At 56.7% G+C, this 24440-nt stretch overlaps 1 protein-coding gene across 12 annotated transcripts in view; it reads left to right on the top strand.

Annotated features, from left to right (window-relative positions):
* Positions 1-798: 798 nt before the first annotated feature.
* The window catches only part of ATP2B3 (ATPase plasma membrane Ca2+ transporting 3), a 69083-nt gene continuing 45441 nt past the window's right edge, over positions 799-24440 (top strand). For 6 of the 12 annotated variants that reach the window (XM_074323930.2, XM_074323934.2, XM_074323938.2 and 3 more), the window contains exons 1-3: positions 812-1058; positions 19678-19870; positions 20195-20547. In XM_074323930.2, the coding sequence (XP_074180031.1) occupies positions 20340-20547 (208 nt within the window). In that variant the 5' untranslated portion in view covers positions 812-1058; positions 19678-19870; positions 20195-20339. Of the gene's footprint in view, positions 1059-6900; positions 7024-19677; positions 19884-20194; positions 20548-24440 lie in introns of all 12 variants that reach the window. The other 6 variants (XM_074323931.2, XM_074323936.2, XM_088794946.1 and 3 more) reach the window with 5 other exon arrangements.

Genomic DNA, 24440 nt, shown 5'->3' on the forward strand with positions numbered 1-24440 from the left:
CTGATGTGGGTTTGGAGACACCTACTGTCTTTGGATCTGGGGATCTGGAGACTCTAAAAAGGAGTGGCATGAGCCGACCACGTCCCACCTGGCAGCTGGGCGTCCATGGGCACACACTTGGGTCTCTGTCCACAGATGTGCCTCTACATTTGTGAGTCTGGTCTTCTCTGCATTGGGGTTTGTCAGTGTGTCTGTCTCCACGTGTCCACGAATGTCTATGTCCCGGTCTGTGGTGTCTACCTGTGTGCAATGTCTCTGTGCCCTCTATAATGGGTTTTGTGTGATAACCTTTTGGGGTTACCTACTTTGAGAATCTGTCAGAAGTTCCAGCTTCCCTTCCAAAGACGCATGTAGATGTCGCACTCCCAACAGTTAGCAGGCAGTTTCAGGACGGTCACCAACCCCCACCCAAGGCAGGGGCCCATGGACCACATGCTACAAATCAGTAACCCAGCTCCACACTCCATTTGATTGTCAGAGAGACGGACCCAGAGGGCAGGGGTCTCCAGAGGGAGCAACAGCCTGGTAGCCCAGTCGCATGCTCCTAGCTCTTTCTCTGCACTCTCAGGTACCAGGGCCCCCAGTTTCCAGCCGCACCCACCCCACCTCGGGCCAGCGCCCTCCCGGGGCACGGCCAGACCGGGAAGGGCGGGCACCCCGCGCGTCCTGGGGGTCAGAAGGCGCGCACCGGGCTCATGGCTCTGGAGCCCCGCGGCCCCCAGCGCCGCGCGCCGCCCCCCGCGCCGGCTCCCTCCTCCCTCTTCCTCCTCCCCCCGCTCCCTCCCTCCTCCCCTCCCTCCTTCCCTCCCTCCCTCCGCGCTCAGAGCTGCGGCTGGAGCTGAGCGCGCCGCGTCGCCCGCTGCCGCCGGTGCGGAGCGTGGGGAGCACTCGGCCGCAACCCTCGCCCGCTGCGGAGGGTCGCGCCCGCGCCACCGGCCAGGCTGCCCTGTGCCGGGGCCTTTCCGTCCTTGGAGCGGATCGTTGCCCGCCGGGCGCCCGCCCGCAGTGACAGCGCCCGCCGGAGCCGAGGCCGCGATAGCGGCCGTGCCCATGACCGGGTAAGTGGTGCCCCGGGGCGCGCGGGCGCCGCCGGGGTGGGCGCGGGCGGGCGCGGGCGGGGCGAGAAGCCGGGCAAGTGGCAAGGCTGGCAGGTGGGGGAACGCGAGTCCCCGCCTGCGGCACCTGCACCCCGCGCCGGGCCTGCGTGTCCTTGCGGCGCCGCGGCCGCGCGTCACCCCGGGGCCCCAGCCGGCGGGCAGCGCCCCGCACCCAGATCCCTGCGCCCCGCATCCCGCGTGCACGCGCATCTGCGTCTAGGGAAAAATGCCTCCGGGGGCTGCGGGCGGGGTCCCGGGAGGGCACAACCGGGACGCGGGGCCTGGGCCAAGCTGACCGAGCGCACGCACCTCCAGAGCCTCGCTGTCCCCCCTCTCCCGTGCCCTCCCACTGTCATTCTCCCCAACACACGGTCTGAGAAACCCTCACACGTTCCCACACGTTCCCACTGTCCCCGCACGCCCACACAGACGTCTGCCCAGACGACCCTGCGCTGGTATGGGCAGTGCCCATGGCAAGCCGTCCCTGCCACACTTGGGTAACTCCTTCTGCATCCCTCCGTGCACAGCTGTCCTCCCCCTCCTCACCTGTGTGACCTTGGCCAGAAGGCTTTTCCTGTCCGGGCCTCAGTTTTCTCCAGGGTTTAGGATTCTGGCATTTGGAAGGCTGGGACAGCATCTCCCAGAGGAGGGAGCCCTGGATCTGCCCCTTGGGCAGCCATCCGGTTCTCTCTCTAGGACCTGGTCTCCTTCTTAATGCTGGCCTTGCAGGGCTTAGTGGCCAGGCCAGCTGAGGGTGGGTGGCAGGCAAGGTGGGGGCCTGGAGGGGATGTTGGGGAGCCCTGGGTGAGGGCCAGTTGAAGGGTTGGGAGAGAGTGGGGAAAGGCTTCCTCAAGGGTCAGGACAGGGCCAGCGTCCCTCAACTAGTCACTTGACACTCCCGGGGCCAGGTAGTGGGGCCACTCGGTTTTTCAAAGATGAGGCCACGGGGACTCAATCAAAAGTGGGTCCCTGATAGCTGCAAGGTTGACTCCAGCCTGACCCTGGCCATCCCAATCTCCCCTGGCTCCTTGCAAGGACTTGGGGGCCAGCCTGGCAGACATCACACTCATTTGCCCACTAGCTCTGTGCCCTCACCCCTGCTGTGCCCTCACCCACTGGTCTGTGAGCATCTTGAGGCAAGGACTGGTTCCTAATCTGTGCCAGCAGCTCAAGTGCCCACCATAGGCATGGCTCAGAGTGAGCACAGGTTTCCGTGTGGCACATTCATGACCTTGACTTCACTGAATCTGCAGAATCACCCGATGAGGGAGGCAAGGCCTGGATTTTCCCCCCATTTTTCAGATGAGAAAATTGAGGCCCCGAGAGGGGACGCTTGGCCCTGCATTGACTGAATGGGTGGATGACTGGGGCCATTCCCATGGGCCTGGCAGGGAGAGTGTCTCCCAGGTCCAGGTTCTAAGCTGGTTCCTGGACCCCTCAGCTGCGTCTCATCATCAACGCCAAGTGCGAGCCACTGGTTTCATCTCCCCCTTTCACAGCTGAGGAGACCAAGGCCACAAGGCTCATGAGAGAGGAGATGGGATGCAGACCTGGGCAGGGGGAACCCCAGCCTGAACTAGCCCACAGAGGGGAGATCTGGGGCCTGCCTGGGTCCCTGCCATGCTTCAGCTGAAACCTGGCAGAGGGTCCAAGGGTGTTGGAAGAGGCTGGGCAGCTGCTTTCCCAGGGTATTGATTGTCCCTGATGCTAGCCTCGGGAAGGAGGGCCAAGGACACAGCTAGTCTAGATCAGATCAACCCGGTCTATGCCCAGTGCTGCCAGGTGGTTTGAGCAAAGGGGCAGGCGGCTTTGGCACAGACATGTGGGGGGGGTGACGCAGGCAGATGGCACTAGGGTGGCGTGGGAGGGGGCTTTGTGTGGAGCCAGAAGGAGAGCCAGTCCTATGGGGAAGGAAGCCCCAAGCTATGAGCGCTGGGGCTGGGGAGAGAGCTATGACCATAGGCACAGAGGTGCTGCAACAGGCCCCTAAGGGGCAAAGAAGGCTTGGGGGAGCTCCTGGGTTTGCTGCCACCTCTGGGACTGATGGTTTTGTGACCTTGGCCAAGTCCCTTCCCTGCTCCAGGCCTGGAGAAGGTGGGGGGTGGACATCCGTGGACTCCGCTGACATTTCAGGATTCCCAGCTGGGGCTTTGGTGGTTGAATCATTTGCGAGCAAGCGGGGAGAGGCCCAGGCAGTGAGTCAGTGAACTCTCTCCATCCCAGAACGTGTTCTCCCAGGCTAGGAAGGCTGCTGAAGGGTTCTGGGGTCAGCTTAAGCCCCTCCCCCACACCTCTCTTGCCTTCCTGGTGGACAAGATGAGAGTGCCCTGGGCCCCTGGGGGCTTTGAGAGCTGACCTTCAGCTGGGACTCTTGAAGCCAGCGAAGTCAGGCCCAGCTTCCTTCCTCCCACCTTACAAAGTGAGTTGTCAGCACATTTGTGGGCTATGCCCATTGCACTCCCTTCCGATTTTAAACTGAGGGTTGTGTGTCTTTAACTGATGGCTGCTGTCTCTGTCAGAGGTTATCAGCACATCAAATAATGTCGGTCATGACAGTGATAATAATAATGCCAGTCATCTTGGGACAGACATGGTTCTCGGTGCTTCAGACATCCCTTCACTTCAGTGAAACAACAACCAAGTGTAGCAAGGGCTGTTACTATCCCCATTTTGCGTATGAGGAGACTGAGGCCCAGAGAGGTTAGGCAACTTGCCCAAGGTCACACAGCCAGTGGATGATAAAACCAGGATTGGCAGGCAAGCCATCAGGCTCCTGAGTCTGGTGTGTGCATGTAGCCACTAGCTCCATAGTCTCTAGAAGTCTGTGCTGAACTCAGCGGAATGGAGTGTTGTACATGTGAGCCGATTGTCAAGGACGCTTCCAGGCCTGAGAAGACCTTGCAGCTCAGAAGCTGAGCCACCTGTGCCCTCTATCTACCCACTGAGAAAAATGGACAAACCAAGGATTTATATCAATCTGAAGCAAGTTGGGGAACAATTTGCAGTTCAGTAAGTCTTCTGCATGGCCCCTCCAGTGCACCTCTACGAAGGGGCAGTCTCAGTGTGTGTAAACGGGACCTGGGCTGTGGCACCAAAGGCAGATGCTTCCATCTAACTGAGGGCTCACTGCTCCAGAACCTCGCCAGTGCCATCTCTGAGATGGGCCCAGGTGCTGGGCCCTGGCTGTGACTTTGCTGGGCATGGCAGGCAGAGACCTGGAATGTGCAGATGTCTTCACGCTGCCCCCCATCATTTCCTAGCCCTGGCTGAGCTGGCAGAAGCCAGGCCAAGTGGTGCCCGGCTGGAAAGCCCTCCCCTGCCTGTGCACCTTCTGTTGGGTGGGAGGTGCTGGAAGTGGGCCTGGGAGTGCCGCCTGGAGAGCAGAATCTGAGCCCACACGTCACCAGAACAGAGGGAAAGAGGCTCTTAGATGCAGGAGCGAAGGCCAGGCATCTTAGACTGCCCAAGGTTGGGAAGGGGACGAGGCCAAGGTCATATGGCTGAGTAGATGACAGAACCCAAACCAGAGCCACAGGCTGAGGTGGGAGGAAAGGACTAGACGTCTGTCCTGAGTCCCACCTCAAGAACTGGCAGGGGACTCAGGGCACAAGAGATTTCTAGAGATTTGGGTCCAAACCAGAGCTATGCAAAGGGGATGCTATGGTCAGTGTCTTTGGGGAGCGCTTTATTTAAAGGGGTTCTGAGCCTGATTCAGTGTTCTGTACATGGGTCCCTCAGTAAAAGGGAACCTTTTTATTCAAATGAGAAATTCTTTCCTACAGCCACAGTCTCGAGGCACTTTCTAAAGCTGCACAGTCCGATGCAGTAGCCAGTAACCACAAGTGGTAATTGAAGTACAATTTAAAATTCAGTGCCTCAGCCAAACTAGCCACATTTCAAGGTGGCTGCTGTATCAGACAGGGCAGCTAGAGAACACTTCCATCACAGCCAATGCAGACCCAATTCCTCACACAGACCCTGAGGCCACTCTCATGCCTACTCCCCCATGGCCCCTTGAAAGGGAGTGGGTCAAGCAGATGTGGGCGCCTCAGGGCAGCTGATCTGCCCCCTGGAGAATCTGGGGGCCTTTGCCACACTCGCCAAGGCTGGCCCAGGTGCCTCCACACGCATGGGGGAGGGAGGCACAAGCAGCCCACCACAAGGTGGAGATACCCAGCCTGGTCCAGCAGCGCACTGATTCCAGTGGCCTGGCATGCCAGCTTGGGGCAAACCCGGATCTGGCCCTGTTCTACGCTGATGAGGCCCCTTCCTTGTGCTCAGGCTGGCTCACAGGGGCATCCTGGTGGCAACTGGGCAGCTCTGGGTTTTTTAAAAAAAATAACACTTATTTCTTTCCATTTACAAATAATGCTGTTAACATGTATGCTCTTTATAGAAAATCCATGAAACACAAAGAAGTAGAAGGCATAGGAAGCCCCCTCCATCCTATTATCAAAATGCAAGCCAGTGCTTCCATTTTATTGGACGCGTTTCCACTCCGTTTTCTTTGCATAGACTATTTATTTTCACATTACTGTAATTATACCATGGGCATAATTGTGTAATCTATTTTTTACTTCACATAAGCATTTTCTTTATTAATATAATCCCTTCCTAAATGAATTTTTTTCAAAATGGATATAGTTTAATTTTTTTAAGATTATGAAAGCAGTAAGTGCTTATTGCAAAAATAAAGGACGAACTTGAATGATGCAAAGAAGGAACTACAAATGCTCATTCACTCATTCGACAGCTACTTATCAAGCACCCAGGACTGTATCAGGGCCGTCCTCAGGGCTGTAATTACAATTTTTAATGGATGAATAATATTCTCTCAAGAGAGTGTCATTCGCTTAATTATTTGGCTATTTGTGGAAATCCATGCAGTCGGATTTGTGTCGCTCTCATATGTGGGGCTCTGGCTGAGCACCTTCATGGGATAATGCTCACCCTGTCCGAAGGAAAGTGCGCAGACAGAAGCTCATTCTGCTAAATTGTTCTCCAGAAGGGCTTTGCAGCGTGCCCCAAGGCTTTTCCACCACAGCTTTGCCAGTGTATCGTCATCAAACAACATGGCATAAATACCTTGGTCCAAAATATCTGCTTTAGTTTCTGTTTCTTTAATTGCTCGTGAAGGTGAGCATTTCCCCACATGTTTATTAATTGTATGTCTTTTTTTTTTTAGTGATTTGTCTTTTCCCCACCTTTATTTATTGAATTCGTAGTGTTTCTCTTGTGTGTTTAAATAAACTTTATACATGAAAGGTAGTGACAATTTTGCATGCTCGTTGCAAATAATTTTTTAAACTTATTTTTTCTTTGCCTTTTCATTTTTTCATGCAAAAGGTAAGCACTTTCTGTCTCACAATTTTTTGTAATTGTTTTCCATCGCTTCTAAGTTACAAAATCCCTAACAGAAATCTGAGAATTATTCATATGTGAGTGTGTGTGTGTGTGTGTGTGTATTTTTAACATGTTTAACTCTTTAATCCGGGGGCAGGTAAACTTTTTCTGCGAAGGGTCCATTAATAAATATTTTCCACTTTGCGGGCCACACGGTGTCTGTCCCGACTGCTCAACACTGCGTGGAAGCACAAATGCAGACAGGACAGAAAAGAATGGGCGTGGCTGCGTGCCAATAAAACTTTATTCACAAGAACACTTGGCTGCCAGATTTGGCCCTCAGGCCTTGTTCACCAAACCTTGTTTAATCCAAAGGGAATTTGTCTGGAGGAATAATATGAGGTGAGGCTCAAAGGTACATCGTTTTCCATAGTTACATCCTCCCCATTTCTTCTATCAGAGCCTTTGTCCCTTGGCTAGTGTGTGACGACTCCTTCAGCACCGTCTCTGATGTGCAGTGGGGAAGACCTATTTCTGGGCTGTCTGCCCCGTCCCGTGGACCCATCTGTGTGCTCCAACGCCGGTAATGAGTGTTTACTTCTCACACCTTGTATCTTTTAATACCTGACCTGCAGGTCTCAGCTCAGTAATCTTAAAGCAAAACAAAACTCCTTTGCCCATTGTCCATTGAACTTTAGAACCATTTGGCAAGTTCCTTTCCTCTCTCCCCCTAAATCAAGCATCAGGACACACAGTCTCTGGACGTCTTTCGAGTTCTGAGCAGTGGGTGCTTCCCTACGGACTCGGTGGCGTCTGTTTCTCCGCAGACTGCGGGTTTTTCTTCTGGAGATACGCAGGGAGGCGGGTGTGGGCAGGAGATTGCGATCAGAAGCAAAGGCCCACAGCTGAGGATGGCCAGACGGCCCAGGATCACCAGACCCTCCTGATTAGGAAACAGGAAAACAAAGCTGGCAACCGAGGAAAGGACAGGGAGACACGGACTCACCGCTGGCCGGCTCCATTCCGGCTGCTGAGGACTCAGAAGACAGGGCTTTGCTCGTCGGCTTCCCTTTGGAAGTCATGGCTCTGGCTTGGCCCGAATGAAGGCACATTCAAAAGAGCCACCGTGGTCACCTTTCTTTGCCTGGCCCGGGAATGTCATCAGTCCCTGGACTTTGCCAATACTGGGCATCCTGCACGCCCATGTTTTGATGCAAAGCCTGAACCGGGGTGGAGGCCCACATGGCAGCTAGCTCTCTGCTGAACCACCGTCCACATGATCGCTGGCACAGCCCAGGATGGTGGCATGGGGAGCAACCTCGCAGGGAGGGCCCTTCTCCACACTGGACCAGCCTGGCTGGAAGTGCTCGGCGCTCCTGTGCCCCGTGTGGACAATGGTGCCTGCTTCTGGGGCCACATTTGGGCCTCCACCTGCCATACCAGGTCCCGGAGACCTTCCCTGACGCCCCCAACCGCAGACCTCAGCTCTGTTCCTCCTGGAAGAACCTGGGTGAAAGGTCCTATCTTGGTTTGGAGCCGCAGGCCTGGGGGCCCAGGGCCTGGTGGTCTGGGCTCCTCGGGCTGCTGGGGTCCCTGAGCACTGCCCTGGGAGGGGGTGGCCCCTGCGGTCAGACAGAGGCTCCCACCTACTGTGTCCCAGCGCCTACAGCAGGACAGGAGGAAGGGGCGCAAGGCACAATCCCATCCTGGGCACCCCCCACCCCACCTGCTCTCTCCTGTGGCCCTTGGCTCGATGGCCTTGATGTCCCCCAGAGAAGCCCATGGGGTGACAGGAGGCAGCCCACTCATGAAAGGGGGTGCCAGCCCCCCCAGGATCCACCATCAGGCTCGCCCCCAAGGGAGGAGCACAGGGGTGAGCTTGCAGGGCAGGACTCCCTGGCTCCACCAGCCCGGTCCAGCCCCGCTCCCCTCATCTCTTCCTCAACCATCCCCCGCCCCCTTCCTGGCCCCCCGCCTCCATGGCATTTGGCCGTGGACAGAGGGGTCAGGGGCTTCTGTGGTTACACGCTGAGGGGTGAACTGAGACCCCATGTTGTTGCCATTGAGGTGTCCTGACATGCACGCACCCCCCCACACACACACTCCCTCTTGGGACCCCTGGCCCTGCAGGAGCTCTGTGGTATCCTCTCAGGAGCTTTGCTGGAAATGCTTCTGGGTTTTCATACTGTTGTCCTCTGTTAGAACCAGCCTTTCAGGCCCCAGCAGGGCTCCGTCTCTGTGATTCAGATGGCAGCCAGGGCCTTGGTGACTTTCAGGTTGTGACGTCGCTGCCTATTGGGGTTAGTAAGGATCCTGGAGTTGGAGCTGGAAGCCTTGCAGATGCCCCCCATGGGCGGTAGCTTCTGAGGTGTCTTCTGGGATGGCACTGTTGGCCACTCTCTCCTCTGTCAGTGCATTTGGCAGTAGGTGTCCCTCCGGGGTCAGCCTGGAAAGGTGGCATGAGTGCTTTGGTGTGCTAGTTCTTTTTGTCTGGGTCACAGAAGGCCAGCTAGACTCAACTCCCGTCTTTAGTCTGTATACATCTTCTCTGCTCCTACCAGCATCCTTGCCCAAGGCCAAGGTCTTTACTAAGTGCTTAGAGTGGCCTGTGCCCAGGGTCTCTGCATGGTGACAATCCTCATCAGCTCTTTCTCCACATTGAGTTGGCTCTAACCTCCAGCCAAGCCGTGTCCTTCGAGGCCCAAGGAGGCCTACTTTGCCAACAATCAGAGACCCCTGGGTGGAGCCCAAGTTAGCCCACCACATATCTCCCATCCCCCATTTGGGGCCTGACCTTCCAGACTCTTTTATTGGCCACAGAGAAGTGGGTCTCCTTCCCTGACAGTCCTCCTGGCCCCCGACCTTGACCCAATGAGTCCCCTTACGCTATCTTCTCAAAGACTTCAGCCTGTTTCCAGAAACCAGATCCTCTCCCCACCAAGACCCACCATGGAGCCCCCATGGAGTCTGTCCCCAGGAGGATATATGTGTGCCCTGGCAGTCTCCTTATCTAGTCACCCCTGGTCTTGCAGTGTCCTGGGGCCACCAGCTGTCATTTCCTTAATTACCTGTTTAGGCCTTGGCTGCCTCCGGTGGCTTGGAGCGGGCTTTGGGGATCAGAAGCTGGCAGGGCAAGCAGCCTGGTACCATGGACAGAGCTGGGGAGACCTGGGGGAGGATTGGGACTGGGCACCCTTATTCTGTCCATGTGTTTGTTCTCTGGCTATGAAGGCCTGAGTACAGGGCCCCACTATCTCCCAGCCCCCAGATGTGTGTTCTCTGCCCTTTGCAGGCTGGAGGCATGCCCCAGAGGCCAGGCACGGCATTTCTGGGTCCCCCCACCCCGCCACTCCAGAGACCACAAGCCAGGCCATGTTCTGCTGGGTGGGCCTGGGACCTCACTGCCCACCAACTGCTCACAGACTAAAGCAGGAGGGGCGTGGGCCAGAGTGGGCCAGACTGTGAGTGTGGGAAGGGGACGGCTGGCTCCAGCTCCCTGCTGCAATGCAGCTCTCTCGGCCACAGCTGCTGTAATTGGATAATTAGTGTCATTATGCTTCCTGCCCATCGCTTCTCGCTCTCCTGCTCTCTCCAGCTCTCCTTTTCTAGCTCTCTTCCCTTCGCTGGCAGGAAATAAATGACTGCCCCACCCCAGGGTAGAGTCATGAGCCCCTTAATGACACTTCAAGGCTCTAGCCAGAAAGGGGTTTCCAACTTCCCTCTGGGACCCAGGGGCACCGGCTGCCGTGAGGGCCACCATATGAGAGTGTGGGCTTCCAGAAGCATTCTGGGGAGCCAGTTATCCTCGAAGTGCCCAGAGCTCTGCAGGAGGGATTCAGTGCCAGGCCAGGTCGAGGACGACCCCAGCAACAGGGAAGCGTGCGAGAGGCGTATGGGGTCAGCCCCTGGCCAAGCGGAATGTTCTGGCCTCACTAGTGGAGCCTGGTACTGACCTATGAATTCTGGGGTCCAGATGGGCTCAGAGAGAGCTCAGGGCTTCAGGGAAGACCGAGGGTGGGCGGGTGTGGCAGCCAGACTGACTCAATAAGAAGCATTTCCATCTCTCATCTTCCTGGAGAAGAAATCTTCCAGGGAAATGGGCTCCCTGGGGACACTTCTATGTATGTGTGTGTGGTGGCACCCCTGTCCTAGGAGCTCACACCAACCCCAGCAGGAGGAACCAGGACCCATTTCCCAGATTCAAAAGTGGAGATCCAGAGAGGTTGAGTAACTTATGCCAGCTCACACAGCCATTCCTGACTCCAGCACCTGCATTCCCAAGCCCTGAGCTTTACAGGGACAGAATTCCTGTCTTGTCACTTTGTTGAACTCTTCATTGGTTGTAATCGTGTTCGTTGCTTTCCTGGGGTTTTCTGGGCAGTCACTTGGCAGAGGAACAATGTCGAATTCTCTGGAACCAGACCACCTCAGTTCATGTTGGCCTCTGCTCCTTGCTGGCTGTATGACCTTGAGTGAGCTTCTTTTTTTTTTCATGTATGCAAAGTGCAGTTTTTAAAAACAAAGCAACAAAAACAGAGAAGAGGCCATCGCCTCTTGAGTGAGCTGTTTAACCTCTCTGTGCCTCAGCAGCTTCAGCTGTAAAGTGGGGATAATCCGTCTTCTGCTTTAAAGGCTTAGCACAGAGGGAATGTATCGTTCCACCAAAGCATGGAGAAGAGCATTGGCAGTGCCTATGACCAGATTGGTATTCTGTCTCTCTCTTCAGTACTCTCATGGCTGTCTCCTCCTGCTTTGGCTAGAACTTCTAGGACAATGTCAAATGGCACAGGTGAGAGCTCCGGATCGTCACACGTCCCAGGGAGTCCATGGAAGGATGAGGGTTTGGTAGGTCATGGAGACTTCAGGGTGACTTCCTGGCTCTCCTAGAACCAGGGCTGGCTTTGGGCGCTGAGGGAAGGTAGGCATGGTACCTGGTGATGGAGGCTGGGTTCCTCCCCACACACCTGAATTGCCTAGGAGATGGGCTTGACCTCTTTAATGGAGACCCAGCTTAATGGAGGCATAGACGAGATAGGAATTCATTTCTTTCACACGTAAAAGTCTAGGTAGGCAACCTAGGGCTGGTCTGAGCATTGGAGACCCGGGCTGGTTTGATGGTGTTGCTCTCCCAAACACACAGTGAGCCAGGTAGAGTAAGATAGCTGCTTCTGCTCCGGTCTTCACATCAGCATTCCAGCTGGCAGGGAAGATCACATTCCTTTCCTTTAAGGACACAACTCTGAAGTTGGCCTTATCCCTCTTTTTACCCATGCACTAAGAACCCTTAGTGCTGTCCATGAGTAAGGTGTGTCACTGTCCTTTTTGCTGAAATCTCATTGGCCAGGACATAGTCACATGATCATACATAGCTACACCAGAGTAGGGGGATATAGTCATTAGCTGGATGACAAGACACCTGGCTAAAAATTAAAATACAACATAGGAAGAGGGAAATAGAAATCGGGGAATGTCTAGCAAGTCTCTGCCACAATCTCCTGGGGGTTTGTTAGCATCTCCTAAAGCCATATTGTATCAACAGAACCTGCAATCTGGAGGCCAGGACTACCCCTTCTGGTCCCTTCTGAAGACAGGTTGGTCAGCGCCTCTGAGGAAATTCATATCAGCAGCAATGAGAGAGAGAGAGAGAGAGAGAGAGAGAGGCCACACTTCTACCAGGGAGGAGGGAAGACTGCTGGCAATGGCCACCAGCAAGCCTCGCCTCTCTGCTCATCTGCTTCTCTGCCACCTAATAGGCAACCAGACAGCTGAGGCAGGATGTGGATGGTGCCAAAGTTCACTGTGATTGAAGGGTGGTGTAGGACACATACGGAAGGGTCTTCTTAGGTTCCCATTTCAGGTAGGGGGTGCTCCTGAAAGTTCAAATCCACATGGGCAGAATCATCTGTTGATCGGTGCTTGAGGCAGTGGGACTCCTGCCATCACTGTGCGGCCCAGGGCATCATGGGAGGTTACTTCTGGACTGGTGGCACCTGTTTGGTTTTTGAATTGCAGTAACATACACATAGCATGGAATTTACCGTCTTAACTATTTTTAAGTGTACAGTTCCGTGGCATTAAGTGCGTTCACAGTGTTGTGCAACAATTGTCACCATCCATCTTCAGAATTTTCCATCATCCCAAGCTGAAACTCTGTCCACATTAAACACTAACTCTCCATCCCCCTCCCCCAGTCCCTGGTAAACAGCTTTCTGCTTTCTGTTCCTATGAATTTGCATACTCTAAGGACCTCGTACAAGTGGTATCATACACTATTTACCCTTTTGTGACTGGCTTCTTTCACTTAGCATAATGTCCCCAAGCTTCATCCGTATTGTAGCGTGTGTCAGAATTTCCTTCCTTTTTGAGGCTGAATAATATTCTACTGCATGGAGAGACCACGTTTTGTTCATTCCTCTGTCCATGGACACTTGGGTTGCTTCCACCTTTTGGCTTTTGTGAGTACTGCTGCTCTGAACATGAGTGTATAAATCTCTCAAAGACATTGCTTCCATTCTTGGGGTAGATATCCATATGTAAGATTGCTGGACCCTATTGTAATTCTATGTTTAATTTTTTGAGAAACTGCCATACTGTTTTATATAGTGGCTGCACCATTTTACATTCTCTGTTGGTGCTTGTCTTAACTGGATAATTCTGGTCGCTTCCTGGAGCCTCTGGAAGCAGGTAAATATGTGGTGTCAACCTTTGCTGGGCCTCAGGATCCCCTGAGGGAGGCTTCACAGAGTCTCGGTGCCACCTCCCTTCCGACTGTTAAAGTCCGGCTGGGACAGAGCATTTTTAAAGTCCCCCTCCAGGTCTGGCGTCTGCCGCTCTAGATTAGACTAAAGCATCGGGCCACCAGTTCTCGACGGGTGCTGTAGAGGTTCACCAACCCAGGTCCCTGCCACCCCCAGGAATCTAGACTTGGGAGCTTTCTCTGGGTTCCAGAATCCTCCCTGGCTGGACTCTGTGCATATCTGTCTTTCTGTTGGCCTGAGACAGTCCTTCGAGTCTGGACTGGGCTCTGGGTGGGAAGCCACCTTTGGCCTTGCTGGCAGCCCCCAGTGTGTTCCTGAGGTGGTCCTGGTGCCCTGGTCACAATGTAACAGGCCCTCCCCTAGGGGCAGTCTTGCAGGGACAGAAGCAGGAGGGTATGTACGTGAGTTTGGGGAGAGGGTGCCTTGATGGTGATTGACCCTTTTCTGCTGTTATTGTTTTTGCCCAAAGCTGCTCCCTGGGAGAGCCATTTGATGTGTGCACATATTGTACCAGGAACAAGGAGGAGGAAGGAACGGAGGGGGGGCTGTCCCTTTAAATCTGTTTTCTCTGTTTTATTTCCTTCTCTTTTCCCATCCTCCTCCCTCCACTAGCACAAGTGGTGGGGCTGTGAGGGCCTAGGAGCTGCAGTGACGGTGCCTCTGAAATATTAATGAGGCTGTTCTCTGCCTCAGCTCCTTCCCCCGCTCCCTCCCTCCCTCCCTGACTGAATGCAGGCCTCGTCCTTGGAGCCCTCCTTTCCCTTACTGGGTGGTCACCAAGGTGCATCAAGCAGAGGGGCTGGTCCAGGGGGCCTGGCAGGAGGGCTAGTGGCCAGGCTGGGGAGTGGGGTTCATGGGAAGTCAAGGGTTAAAGGGGCACCTTGGGCCACTGTCTTCACCTTCCTGGATCAAACCAGTCCCAGAAGAGGGCAGGGCAAGTAGGGTCCCCCTAGGGCTTCTGCCTGCTCCCCACCTGCTGCCAGCAGGCTTGACCAAGCCCCACCAGTACAGTAGTTGTGCAGGAGGCCCTGGCTGGCCTTTGGGGCCTCCTGCTCTTGGTTCTATGGGGTCTGGCCTGGGTTCCAGGGACCTGGCCCAGGTTCCACATGCCTGGAGGTAAAGAGAGGAGGGGACTGTTATTTCAAGGAATCCCCACAATGAGTCACATTGCTGAGCCATGGGTCATTCTGGAAAGTGAGGCCCTGCTCAGTGGATCTGTGGGGAGATGCTAAAGGGCAGTGTGCCTCAAGGAGGGCAGCAGTGGAAGGCACATGGGGGGTGGGGGGCCGGCTTCGCCTCAGGCCTGCATCTCTTGCCCTCTGACCCTGCCTCAGATGACCTTGGACTTGGCTGTGCTGGGTTATGCTCCTTTCTTGCCCCGAGGCATGGCATCTCCTGTGGAAGCCCCCAGGTGGCAGGACCCAGCCCTTTCCCTCAGGCATCAGTCCATTGGACTCACTTAGTGACTTGGGAATGACACCAGGAACTGAGACAGCCTGGCTTCTAGCTTGTACTGCCAGCTGGGCTCCATCCACCCTGGGAAGGCAGCAAATGCCACACCATCAACATGGGGACAGACGCCCACTCTGACCCCAGCAACTGCAGACTGCTGGAGGACAGGGGCTGCAATGGGACTGTGTTTCCACAATTGAGAATGGGGTGCATTCTAATGCATTGCAACCTCTGACTTGGAGGACAGCAGTGGGATTCCGTCCTCCATTCCTTGCCCCCTCTGTAAAGGTGAGGCTGGGCAGCCCCACACAGAGCTGAGGAAGCAGAAGGCTCCAGGGGCTGAGCTCCAGGCATCGTGACGTGGCCAGGATGTCTGATCATTGAACCTCCCTCAGCCCTCACTGGGTGTTTGTGAGGCTGCAATGACAGAAGCACCTGGCGCAGGGGTCCCAAGAGAGGGGACCCTGAGAACACAGGTGCCCCCATGTCGTTCAGGAAGCTCCAGGGCCAGGGGGAAGGGTTTCAAGGAGGCGAAGTGGGGGATCCAGGCAAATTAAGTCAGAGGGGCTGGGAGAGCCCCAAAAACCTGAACAGACCTAGCCAAAAAGGGCCAGGGAGGAAGAGAGGATTCCTGGGTTTCTAGTCCGGTGGACATGAGTCACTGGGCTTAGGGGCAGGAGATGTCAGGATGTCCAGGCCCTGCTGGAGAGAAATGTCCAGAAGGCAGCTGGGGGGCTGGGGGCAGGCATGAACTTAGGTGATCTTTTGCAGTGCTCTGGCAACCCCCTGAGGTAGCGGCCTGTTGAAAGTGACAGAGCGCGGATGAGGCGGGCCAGGGAACCACCACAGGTCTCTGCTCTTGCCACCCCACCATGCTGGCCAATTTATGCCAGAATGGAGCAAATGCCAGAAGGTCCCAGTCCCCCTCTGTGGAGTTTCTCAATTCAATTAAGCCAATTAAGGTCTGAAAGATGAAAGGGTACAGAAACGGTACATTCCCTGCCCTTTGGGTTTCTACAAGCCGTTCTAGGCAGCCAGCCCATGGCCAGAACGTCTCTGTCAGGCCTGTAGAACGGATAGGACTGGTCACTTCTGTTCTTGGCCGTTTTCGTGGTAGCTGCTGTCCTTATTCGGACTGAGGAAGGCCATAGCCCAGACTTACAGAGAACCCAGGAAAAAACAGTATGTGCTGTTTGGTCTCCATGGTGGCCAACAGTCACTCAAGACAGACGGTTTACCTGACGGCCCCTGTCTGCCTTAGGGCCTGTGGAGTTAATGAAGGTGAGGAAGGTTAGCACAAGCACAGTTTTCAACTTGAGGAAACCCCAGAACTGAAGCAGGGCCTCTGAGCACTCAGAGAGTCACCTGCTGGGGTTCCTGGGCTTCTCTGCTGCCCTTCATCCCTGTACCCCACCCTTGTGTTCTCCACGATGGTGATTCCCCCCTCCCAAGGCTCCCAGCTCCTCCTTGGCTGGCCAGGCCCCTGCTCACTCACTTCCCCAGGTTTCCGTCCTCACCCAGGCTTGACCACGCAATGGACTTCACGCCAAGTCAATAACTACATGTCTCAAAGAGCTTTCGACCCCCAGGCGGGAAAGACATGCTCACAGGTAGTTGCGATGCCAAGCAGAGCGAAATAGGAACAGTCATGGGAATCTAGACTCAGCAGCAATCAATTTTGGCAGATACTTTCTGTAGAACGTTCCACTTCAATTACTGCTCGAATTCATTGGATGTCATCAGGTGGAGAGGGGACAGAAGGTGTGCAGGGCAGGGCACACGGAGTGCTCAGCACTGGCAAGGCCGTGCGCTGGAGCAGGGTGAGCGGTGCAGTGAGCAGACCAGTGTGGGGCACGACTGAACAGGCTGGAGCAGGAGAGGAACCGGAAGGTCCTTTGAAGGAAGCAAAGGTGCTTGATGGGTGGGGAGTGGGGGAATTGAAACAGAGGGTGTGGCTTTCTGGAGGCCTGTGCAGCTTAGAGGCAGAGTGACAGTACCTGAAGCAGGGAAGGTGGTGTCCCAGAGCAGGGTGGTGACGAGCCGCTCCACTGAAGGGAGACCTGTTAGGTGGTAGACTGCACGTGGGGCCTGCTTGGTGGGGAATGAGGGAGAAGGATGGGGCCACAGCTGCAGGCAGGGTGCCAAGGAATACTGCAGTGAGGAGGGCCGCGGGGCCATCCAAGAGGACGTAGTAAGGGGTAAAATTGCTTTGTACCCCACCCAGTCTCCTTATCATGAATCACTTTGGGTCCAGTTGGCCACAGCAATGACAGCTCACCAGTTAGGAGCAGCTCAAGGACCCATCGTGACTCTGTCTGGGCTGCTGTTGCTTAACCCAAGGCAGGGCCACCCTGGGGGGCAGGGGCAGGAGTGTGAGGAGAAGGAGAGAGCTGGCCTTGGGTGAGTCCTGGTGGAGGTGGGTAGGGACGCTGTGCTGCCAGCCTGAAATGGGCATTTCTGTCAAGCCACTGGGATCAGCCCATCCAACTATGCACCATGCACTCTGTCACACCCTGGAGCCCACCAGTGCCCTGGGGCAGAAGCCAGGCACCTTCCAACCAAGTCTTCTCCAAGTGGGTATGGAGGCCAACAAGATAAAAGGTTCCAAAGGAACAAAAGCATCCATCTACTTCCCTTTTAGAAAGAGCCCCTATGGAGTCCCTAGGTGGCTCAGTGGGGACCACAGGCACACAGCTGGCCTCATGCAGAAGGTCTCAGAATGCAGGCCAATGTCCTGCCTGCCAAGGCCTGCCAAGGCCTGCCAAGGGCATCAGAGTCTGGGGCGAGTGCCCACCACTCCCGTCCGTCTGGGAGGGAAGCCTACTGCGAGAGCTGCTGTGTCCTGGGGACTCACGTTTATGCTGGATGTCCCCACCCCCTGGCCTCTACACTCATAGCACCCCTTGGTTGGTCCTCTCCTAGTAGCCCTGCCTGCCTGGGGCCTGGAAGACAGCTGAGCCCAGGAAATTGATTCGGGGGGGGGGGGTTGTGGGCCCAATGTTGGCTGAAGCCGGTGTCTACATAGGTGACCCAGACCCTGACCGTGTCCCTCCCCTCCAGCAGCCAACAGGCTAAACAAAGGTCCAGAGAGGGGAAGGAAACTTGGTGGGGGGGAAGGCATGGGTGGAGGCACCCAGCAGGGCTGTCTGGAGAGGACCGAGGAGTGCAGGTGACAGGTGAAATCTGCCATTGCTGTCTCCAGCGGTTCTTGAAATGGCCCGTGGAGGCCTGTGGTCAGTAGCAGGAGACCTGGGTGTCCTCATAGCTCTGCCACTTCATCTGGCTAAGTCTTGGTTTTTTGCACAGGCAAATAGGAGAGTAATTCCTGCCGCACCCACCTGGGTGGGTGGGGTGCATTCACATAGCACCCCAGAAGGAGCCTACCCTGCCTCTCACACCACGAAAGCTTTGCTTCCTTCAAGTCCCGGCGCTCTGCTGCCCCACACATCCCTGAGTTCAGGGCTCACCCCTATTGCCCCAGCCCTCACCCAGTCAGGCAGAATGACTGGACTGCAGCCCCTGCCCTCATCTCCTGGCTTCTGTCCTCACCCAGTAGCCCTCCGCTTGGTGGTGGCCCATGTCACTCGTGGCCCCATGGAAACTGGCCCCATGGAATCCGTACCTGCCTTCCCCCACCGACCTGTCCTATTACCTGCCTTCTTCCCAATGTCAGAACATTCTTCCCTCCAGAAGAAAGGCTCACTCCTCTACCTTGTTCTGGTCTTTTCTCAAATGTGCCCCTTCAGAGAGGCCTTGCCTGCCCCTGCCCCCCACTGAAACCACGCTCCCACTGGTCTGATGTTGGTTTCTCACCAGCAGGCCCTGCTTGATACCCATCTCCCAGCCAGACGGAAAGCGCAGGAATCCATTCAGTCCTGTGCGCCCGTCTGGCTGCAGTGCGGGCAAGTGGTAGACACTCAGTAAAGATTTGTCAGGTGGTGAACTGGAAGGGTGGGCAGTGGGGAGGTGCGTGCGTGGGGGAGAAGACAGCACCTTTGTGGGTCTGCCACTCGGTTCCCTCATCTTCTGGCAATGAAAGCAGCTCTGTGTGGAAGGTGTCTAGGGAGGTAACACTGGTGGCCATTTTCTGAGGCACCTCTCTGCCTCCCAGACTTCACGGGCAAGGACTGCTCTAGGTACACATGCTTTTTCTTGACAGTGTGGGGCCAGTGTCCATCCAGAGGAACTGAGGTCCCCACCACGTTCTGAGCCCACTGAGGGCTGTGGTGTACCCCTACTCCCAGCATTCAGCATTCACTGGGCTCTGAGTGACAGGCAGGGGGGCTCTCCTGAGAGTAGCAGGCCACTGGGCTCTGGCTTATTGTTTCCATGGGCAGTTCTACGTAGATCAGAAGTCTGGATTGGTGGCTGAATTTGCCTCCAAGAAGATCCTTCTAAGCCAGGAGCCTCCCCAGAGGCGGGGGATCAGGGCCAACTAAGCCATGTTGCCAGGAGCCCTCTTTGCTGGTGTGAAGGCCAAGGCCATGTGCACTGAGCATAGTTCAGTCCTAGGAGCTTAGCGCATAGCCTTGGGGGATGCTTCCACTCATGCACAGGCCACAGGCCTGCAAAGAGAGGTGGGGAAAGAACAGCAGGAGAAGCTAGGAGCCTGGGACCGGTGCACCAAGCAGGCCCCCCGTGGTCTGCACCGCCTGACCCTGTTGGACGCTGGGGGCAGGGCAGCCCAGGTCGCAGAGGTATCTTGGGCAGGTATGGACAGTGGTGGTGGGGTGTGGGGACAGTGAAAGGGATGACAGCTTCATTGCTCTGCAGAGGAGTGAAGGTGGTGTGGCTCAGGAGTCAGCTGACTGCTCTCAGTGTGGGGGTGGCAGCAGCACAGTGGGGCAGGGCAACAGAGAAGTCAAGTCGCCAGTGACCTGTGGCTGCTTTCCCATTTCTCCTGTGTGCCCCCTCCTCCACCCGTCCCCTTACACTCCCTTTATCCCCGTCCTTCCCTCTCTCCCTCCTTCCCTCCCTCTCCCTCCCCCCTTTCTCTGGGCCTCCTCCCATTTTTGCCCCCACCCCAGGTACCCTCAGGGCAGCAGAGACACTCTGACCTGGCGCCCAGCTGGCCCTGTCCATGGCTTGGCCCGCTCCCTGGACCCCTGCGCAGCACCGGGCCTGAAACTGTGAGCTCTGAGCAGCAGAGGCCGAGCCAGAAGACCGCCTAGCCGCCCAGGATTTATAGCATGCCGGCCTCACAGGGCGAGTCTTAATCAGGCAAGAGGCTGAGGTGATGAAGCTGGAGGAGGGGCACGGCCAGGGGAGCACAGGGGCACAGCTAAGCCACCCATACCAGGGCAAGACCTTCACTAATCAATTCCCGCCCTACAGGCTTGGGCGCTCACGGTGGGCAGGACTAGGGGGTGGCCTGGCAGGTGGGCCTGGCAGGACACAAGGGCCACTGGCACAGCCTGGGAGGTGAATTTTGCACTCAGTGAGTCATGACTTGGACTAAGTGCACATTTGTAGACAATGTGCTAGAAGAGTGGACCTCGGTTTTGCCTCAGCTGTGCCCCTGGCTTCTTCTCATCTTCTCCCCAGGTGTCTGCACTTGGCCACTTCCCTGCTGTCACCACCTCCGCTACCCCTCCCCCAGGCACTAGGACCTCAGGTGGCCACCTGCTCCCAGCTGAGGCTGCGCCTGTGAGAAGGCCCAGCACCCTCTCCTCCCAGAGCAACAGGAAAGATGGGTGACATGGCCAACAGTTCCATCGAGTTCCACCCCAAGCCCCAGCAGCAGCGGGAAGCCCCCCATGCAGGCGGCTTTGGGTGCACACTGGCTGAGCTGCGCTCCCTCATGGAGCTCCGAGGGGCCGAGGCACTGCAGAAGGTCCAGGAAGCCTATGGGGATGTCAGCGGGCTCTGCAGAAGGCTGAAGACCTCACCCACAGAAGGTAAGTCTGCCAGCGGAGTCCCAGCATGGCCACATGTGCACAGGGGCCTCAGGGTCATGTGCCATCTGACTCTCCTCCTGGCCATCGAGGGACATCCTGAAGATGTTCCCTACCCCCAGGGCAGACCCGGTCAAGGGCTGTGTGGCGCCACTGTAGCAGCTTCCTCGAGGCACACTTGACCCTGACCGTGCCCTCTCTGGGCGGCCACTTCCCTCTGAGCAGGAGATGGTCTGCATGGGGTGAGGAGGTCACCCTTTGGGAAACCTGCAGTCCTCAAGGAGCTGTGGCCTGACCACTGCACCCAGGCCTCCATAATCAGCAGCTCCATGCTCACCTCTCTTCTTTGGGGTCAATAGAAATCAAGCCACAGAGAAGAGGAAGCGTGTGCAGGCAGCATGGCCCATCTGAGTGTTCTGGGTACCCTGTGTGCTCAGCCCTGTGTCAAGAGGGATGGGAAGAGGAGGAAGGGGGGCAGCGTGTGGTCCCTCCAAGGGCTTGGGTTGCAGGAGGCTTCTCCCTGGCAAGGGGGGTGGGGTGGTGCCCAGAGTGCCGAGTGAAGGTGGCACTGGTGGCAGGCTGTCCCAAAGAGGCGCAAGCCTGAGGCACTGTAGATATGCGCAGACCTGCTTCAGGGAGCCTCTAAGGGGCCTGGGGAGCGTCCTCTAGAAAATTCTAGGAGTGTAAGCCAAACTACCATCTTGGGTCTCTGCCTCTGCCCTGTGGCCCTTTCCCGCTGATCCGAAGGCAAACCTCTGCCCTGCCCTACACCAACCTTCCCAGTCCTGCCTGCCAGGTCTGCTGGGAGGCTGGGACCACCACGAGCCAGGCTGGGCCCCAGATTCCAGAAGCTGGAGTGTTTTCTGGTCCAGCTGGCACCTCCCTGGCAGGGCTGCTGGGGCTGTCCCAGTCTGGTGCCAGGCCTGTCCTGGGCCAGGGCTTGTTGATCTCATAGCTCCGGTCTGAGCTATCACACCTTCACCCACCCAGGGCCCTGGCCATCATCCTTGTCTCTTGCTCCCTGGCCCTGTCTGTTTGCGGGTGACTCATGGGTTGCAGCAGGGAATAGAGATGGCCCACTCAGGAGGAGCTGGGCCTGAGGGCCAGGTGAGAGGGTCCCCACCTAGCCACATCAGGAACTCCGAAGTGCGTGGCCTGCCCTGCGCTTCCTGGGTCTCTCTTGCTTTGCACTCTAAAGGGACCCAGCCTGATAAGGTGTGTCATGGGGGCAGATGGTTTGGCTTGGGGCCAAAGGATCTCTCCCCTTCCCTCTCCCTTGCCCTCCCCCATAATTTGGGGCCATTTAGCCACAAGAGCTCTGGCCTCCCCCAGATAAAAGGAAGCAGATGGGCTTCAGCTGGCAGCTCTTTCCTCTGCCTGTCAGGCCTTGTTAAATATTTAAAATGTCAAGGCCCCTGGGAACCTGCCCGATTCTGCCACAGCAGCTCTGGAGTGTGCCCGGTGCCTGTGGAGGGCCAGGCATGGAGAAGGGCAGGTTCCCAGGTGGGTGGCCCGGCCCCAACAGAGGGAGCCAGCCAGGCCTGGTCTGCATCCCGAAGAATGAACAGTGCGAGGTCCACCCCTCCCCTCTCCGACTCCGGGAGACCTCTCGGTCTGGACACCAGAAGTGGGTTACTGTGGCCTCCCCAGAAAATGTGGGATCCTCGCACACCTGCTGACTTGGTTCCAGAGTTCTCACTCAGACACTCACACACACACACACACACACACACACTCACTCCTGCTCAGACACAGTGGCCTGAGCTCATGGGAGGAGCCAGTTTAGCTGTGTCCCAGGCCCTACATCAAGCCCCTGGCAAGGTAGGTAGACTGGGGGTGCCTTGGGAAGGGTGGAGAGCTGCGTGGTATATTGGGGGAGGGGACTTTGTACCAATCCAAGAGGATTCCAGAAGCCAGGGAACCTGAGTCTTATGCCAAGCTCAGTGGTAGGCCCGCTTGGGGGACCTGGGCCCCTGTCTGGCCTCCAGCAGCAGTCATGGAAAGGAGGGGGCGGATTAGCCAGGAGCCACACAATGTGGTCCTAATTCAATTCCAATGGCATCTGGCCTCTGCTCTGGGCAGGGCGCCCATCTGTGTCCATGCCAACCGATGGCCCCTGCCCCCACACCCTGGACCTAGGCTGCCCTTTGGTAGCCTGCTGGGCCAGTGCATGCATGCTCAGAACCAGAGGGGCTGCAGCTGCTTCTTCCCCCCACAAGTGAGTGCTTCAGTGGCGGCAGCTGTCAGGACTCCTGAGTCCACAGGAAGGCCAAGGCCTGGAGCTGGTCTAGGGCAAGGGAGAGAGAAGCATTGCTGCAGCATCAAGGGCAAACCAAGGCCAAGGGACAGGCTGATGGAGGGAGGGAGGAGGAAGGGAGGGACGGAAGGAGGGAGGGAGGGAGCAAACTCCTGGTGAGGAGGCCCCCTGAGGGCCCAGCTTCCCTTGAGAACAAGCTGGGTATTCCCAGGCTGGGCAGCAGGCAGGATGCAGATTCACGTGAGCTCTGGGGGTGAGGGGGGAGCAGGGCTGTCCCCCTTGCGGGCTCAAGATCAGTGCCTTTTCCCAGGGCAGAGGGAGGGGAGACCCTGGGTGTCTGGGAGACCCGGGTTCAGTTCAAGTGCCTCCCTAATCCTGATCACACCTTCCCTATGTCCTGTAGCTCAAGGACACAGGCCCCAGTCAGGAGTAGGACACAAGCCCCCAGCCCTTAGAAGCTGAGGTCCTGAACTTCTCCCAGACACCAAACTAGAAAGCTGCAGACTCCAGAAATTTGAGCCCCAGTCGGCTGGCACGATAAGGCCAGGGGGAGAAGGGCAGGGACAGCTGCTGCTCTGCTGGGTGGGGAGGAGAGCGTATGGTCATCGCCTAGCTCGGGGGACGCGCCAAGGCTGTGCTGTCTGTGGGCTTTTACTCTTGTCAGTCCCTCCACCTCGGACGGCCCCACCCTGCCCCTCCCCAGAAGCCATCTTTCCCTGTCCATTGCACACCCGCCCTCCTTCCTCCTGACTCCTGCACCACACTTAGCACTTTCTTGTTCTGGCGTCCTCTGAGGCCGGGTCTTGTGTGCCTTCCCAAGCTGGCTGAGAGCACCCAATGGGCTGTAACCTGGGCCCTTTTGGTGGCCGCCTGTCCTGGAAGGAGGCTGTGGGAGTGGCAGCTACTCAGGCCTGGGAACTGCAAGTTGCCATCGGTCCACCAGGTGTCAGTGTGGGGCTGGGCACTTGGGGGCAAAGAAGCAAGAAAGGCTGGGGGACAATGGCAGCACCAACTAGCGTGGTGGATAGATGTACCTGGAAGGAAGCAGAATCCTGAGAGCTGAGGGTGGGACCAGGGGACTGCATTGTCCCATCTGCCTGCCTCCGGGGAAGGTGGCCAAGTGGGTGTTGGGCCTGGGAGGCACTGGCTGGGATGCTGCGCCCACATGGAAGGAAACCTTCAGTACTTTCAAGCATGAGCCTCAGGAGACTCATGCTCTAGAGGCAAAGACCCGGAGGCTTTGGCACAGGCCTGGGTGGGAAGTGGGCTGTTCCCAGAAGAGAAGTAAGGGCCCTGCTTCCAAGTCCCCCTTTGTGGCTATTGATTCTCAGCCCCTATGTGGACCAGACCCGCCCTTCCTCCCAGCCCACACACAGCAGCTTGCCTGGGATATGGAGGGGCCTCCCGGGGCTCTATAGCCATTGGGTCAGGCCCCTCTCAGCCCCTCAGCCCCACATCACAGTGCCTCATCTGCTGAGGCCACAGGGGCTTCCCCACTGGGACTGGTTTCCCCAGGCGTCATCCTCCTTGTCCTCTGCTTGGTGGCCTGAGGACACCGTGGCGTGAACATGAACCATTGACAATCCCATTAGCCTTACAGACAATTGCCTCTTGTGCAGTGGCTGGGGGGGGGGCCTGT

The sequence above is a fragment of the Rhinolophus sinicus genome, chromosome 18 (genome assembly GCF_057876585.1).
Source record: "Rhinolophus sinicus isolate RSI-liver-muscle chromosome 18, RSI-T2T, whole genome shotgun sequence".
NCBI lineage: Eukaryota > Metazoa > Chordata > Mammalia > Chiroptera > Rhinolophidae > Rhinolophus > Rhinolophus sinicus.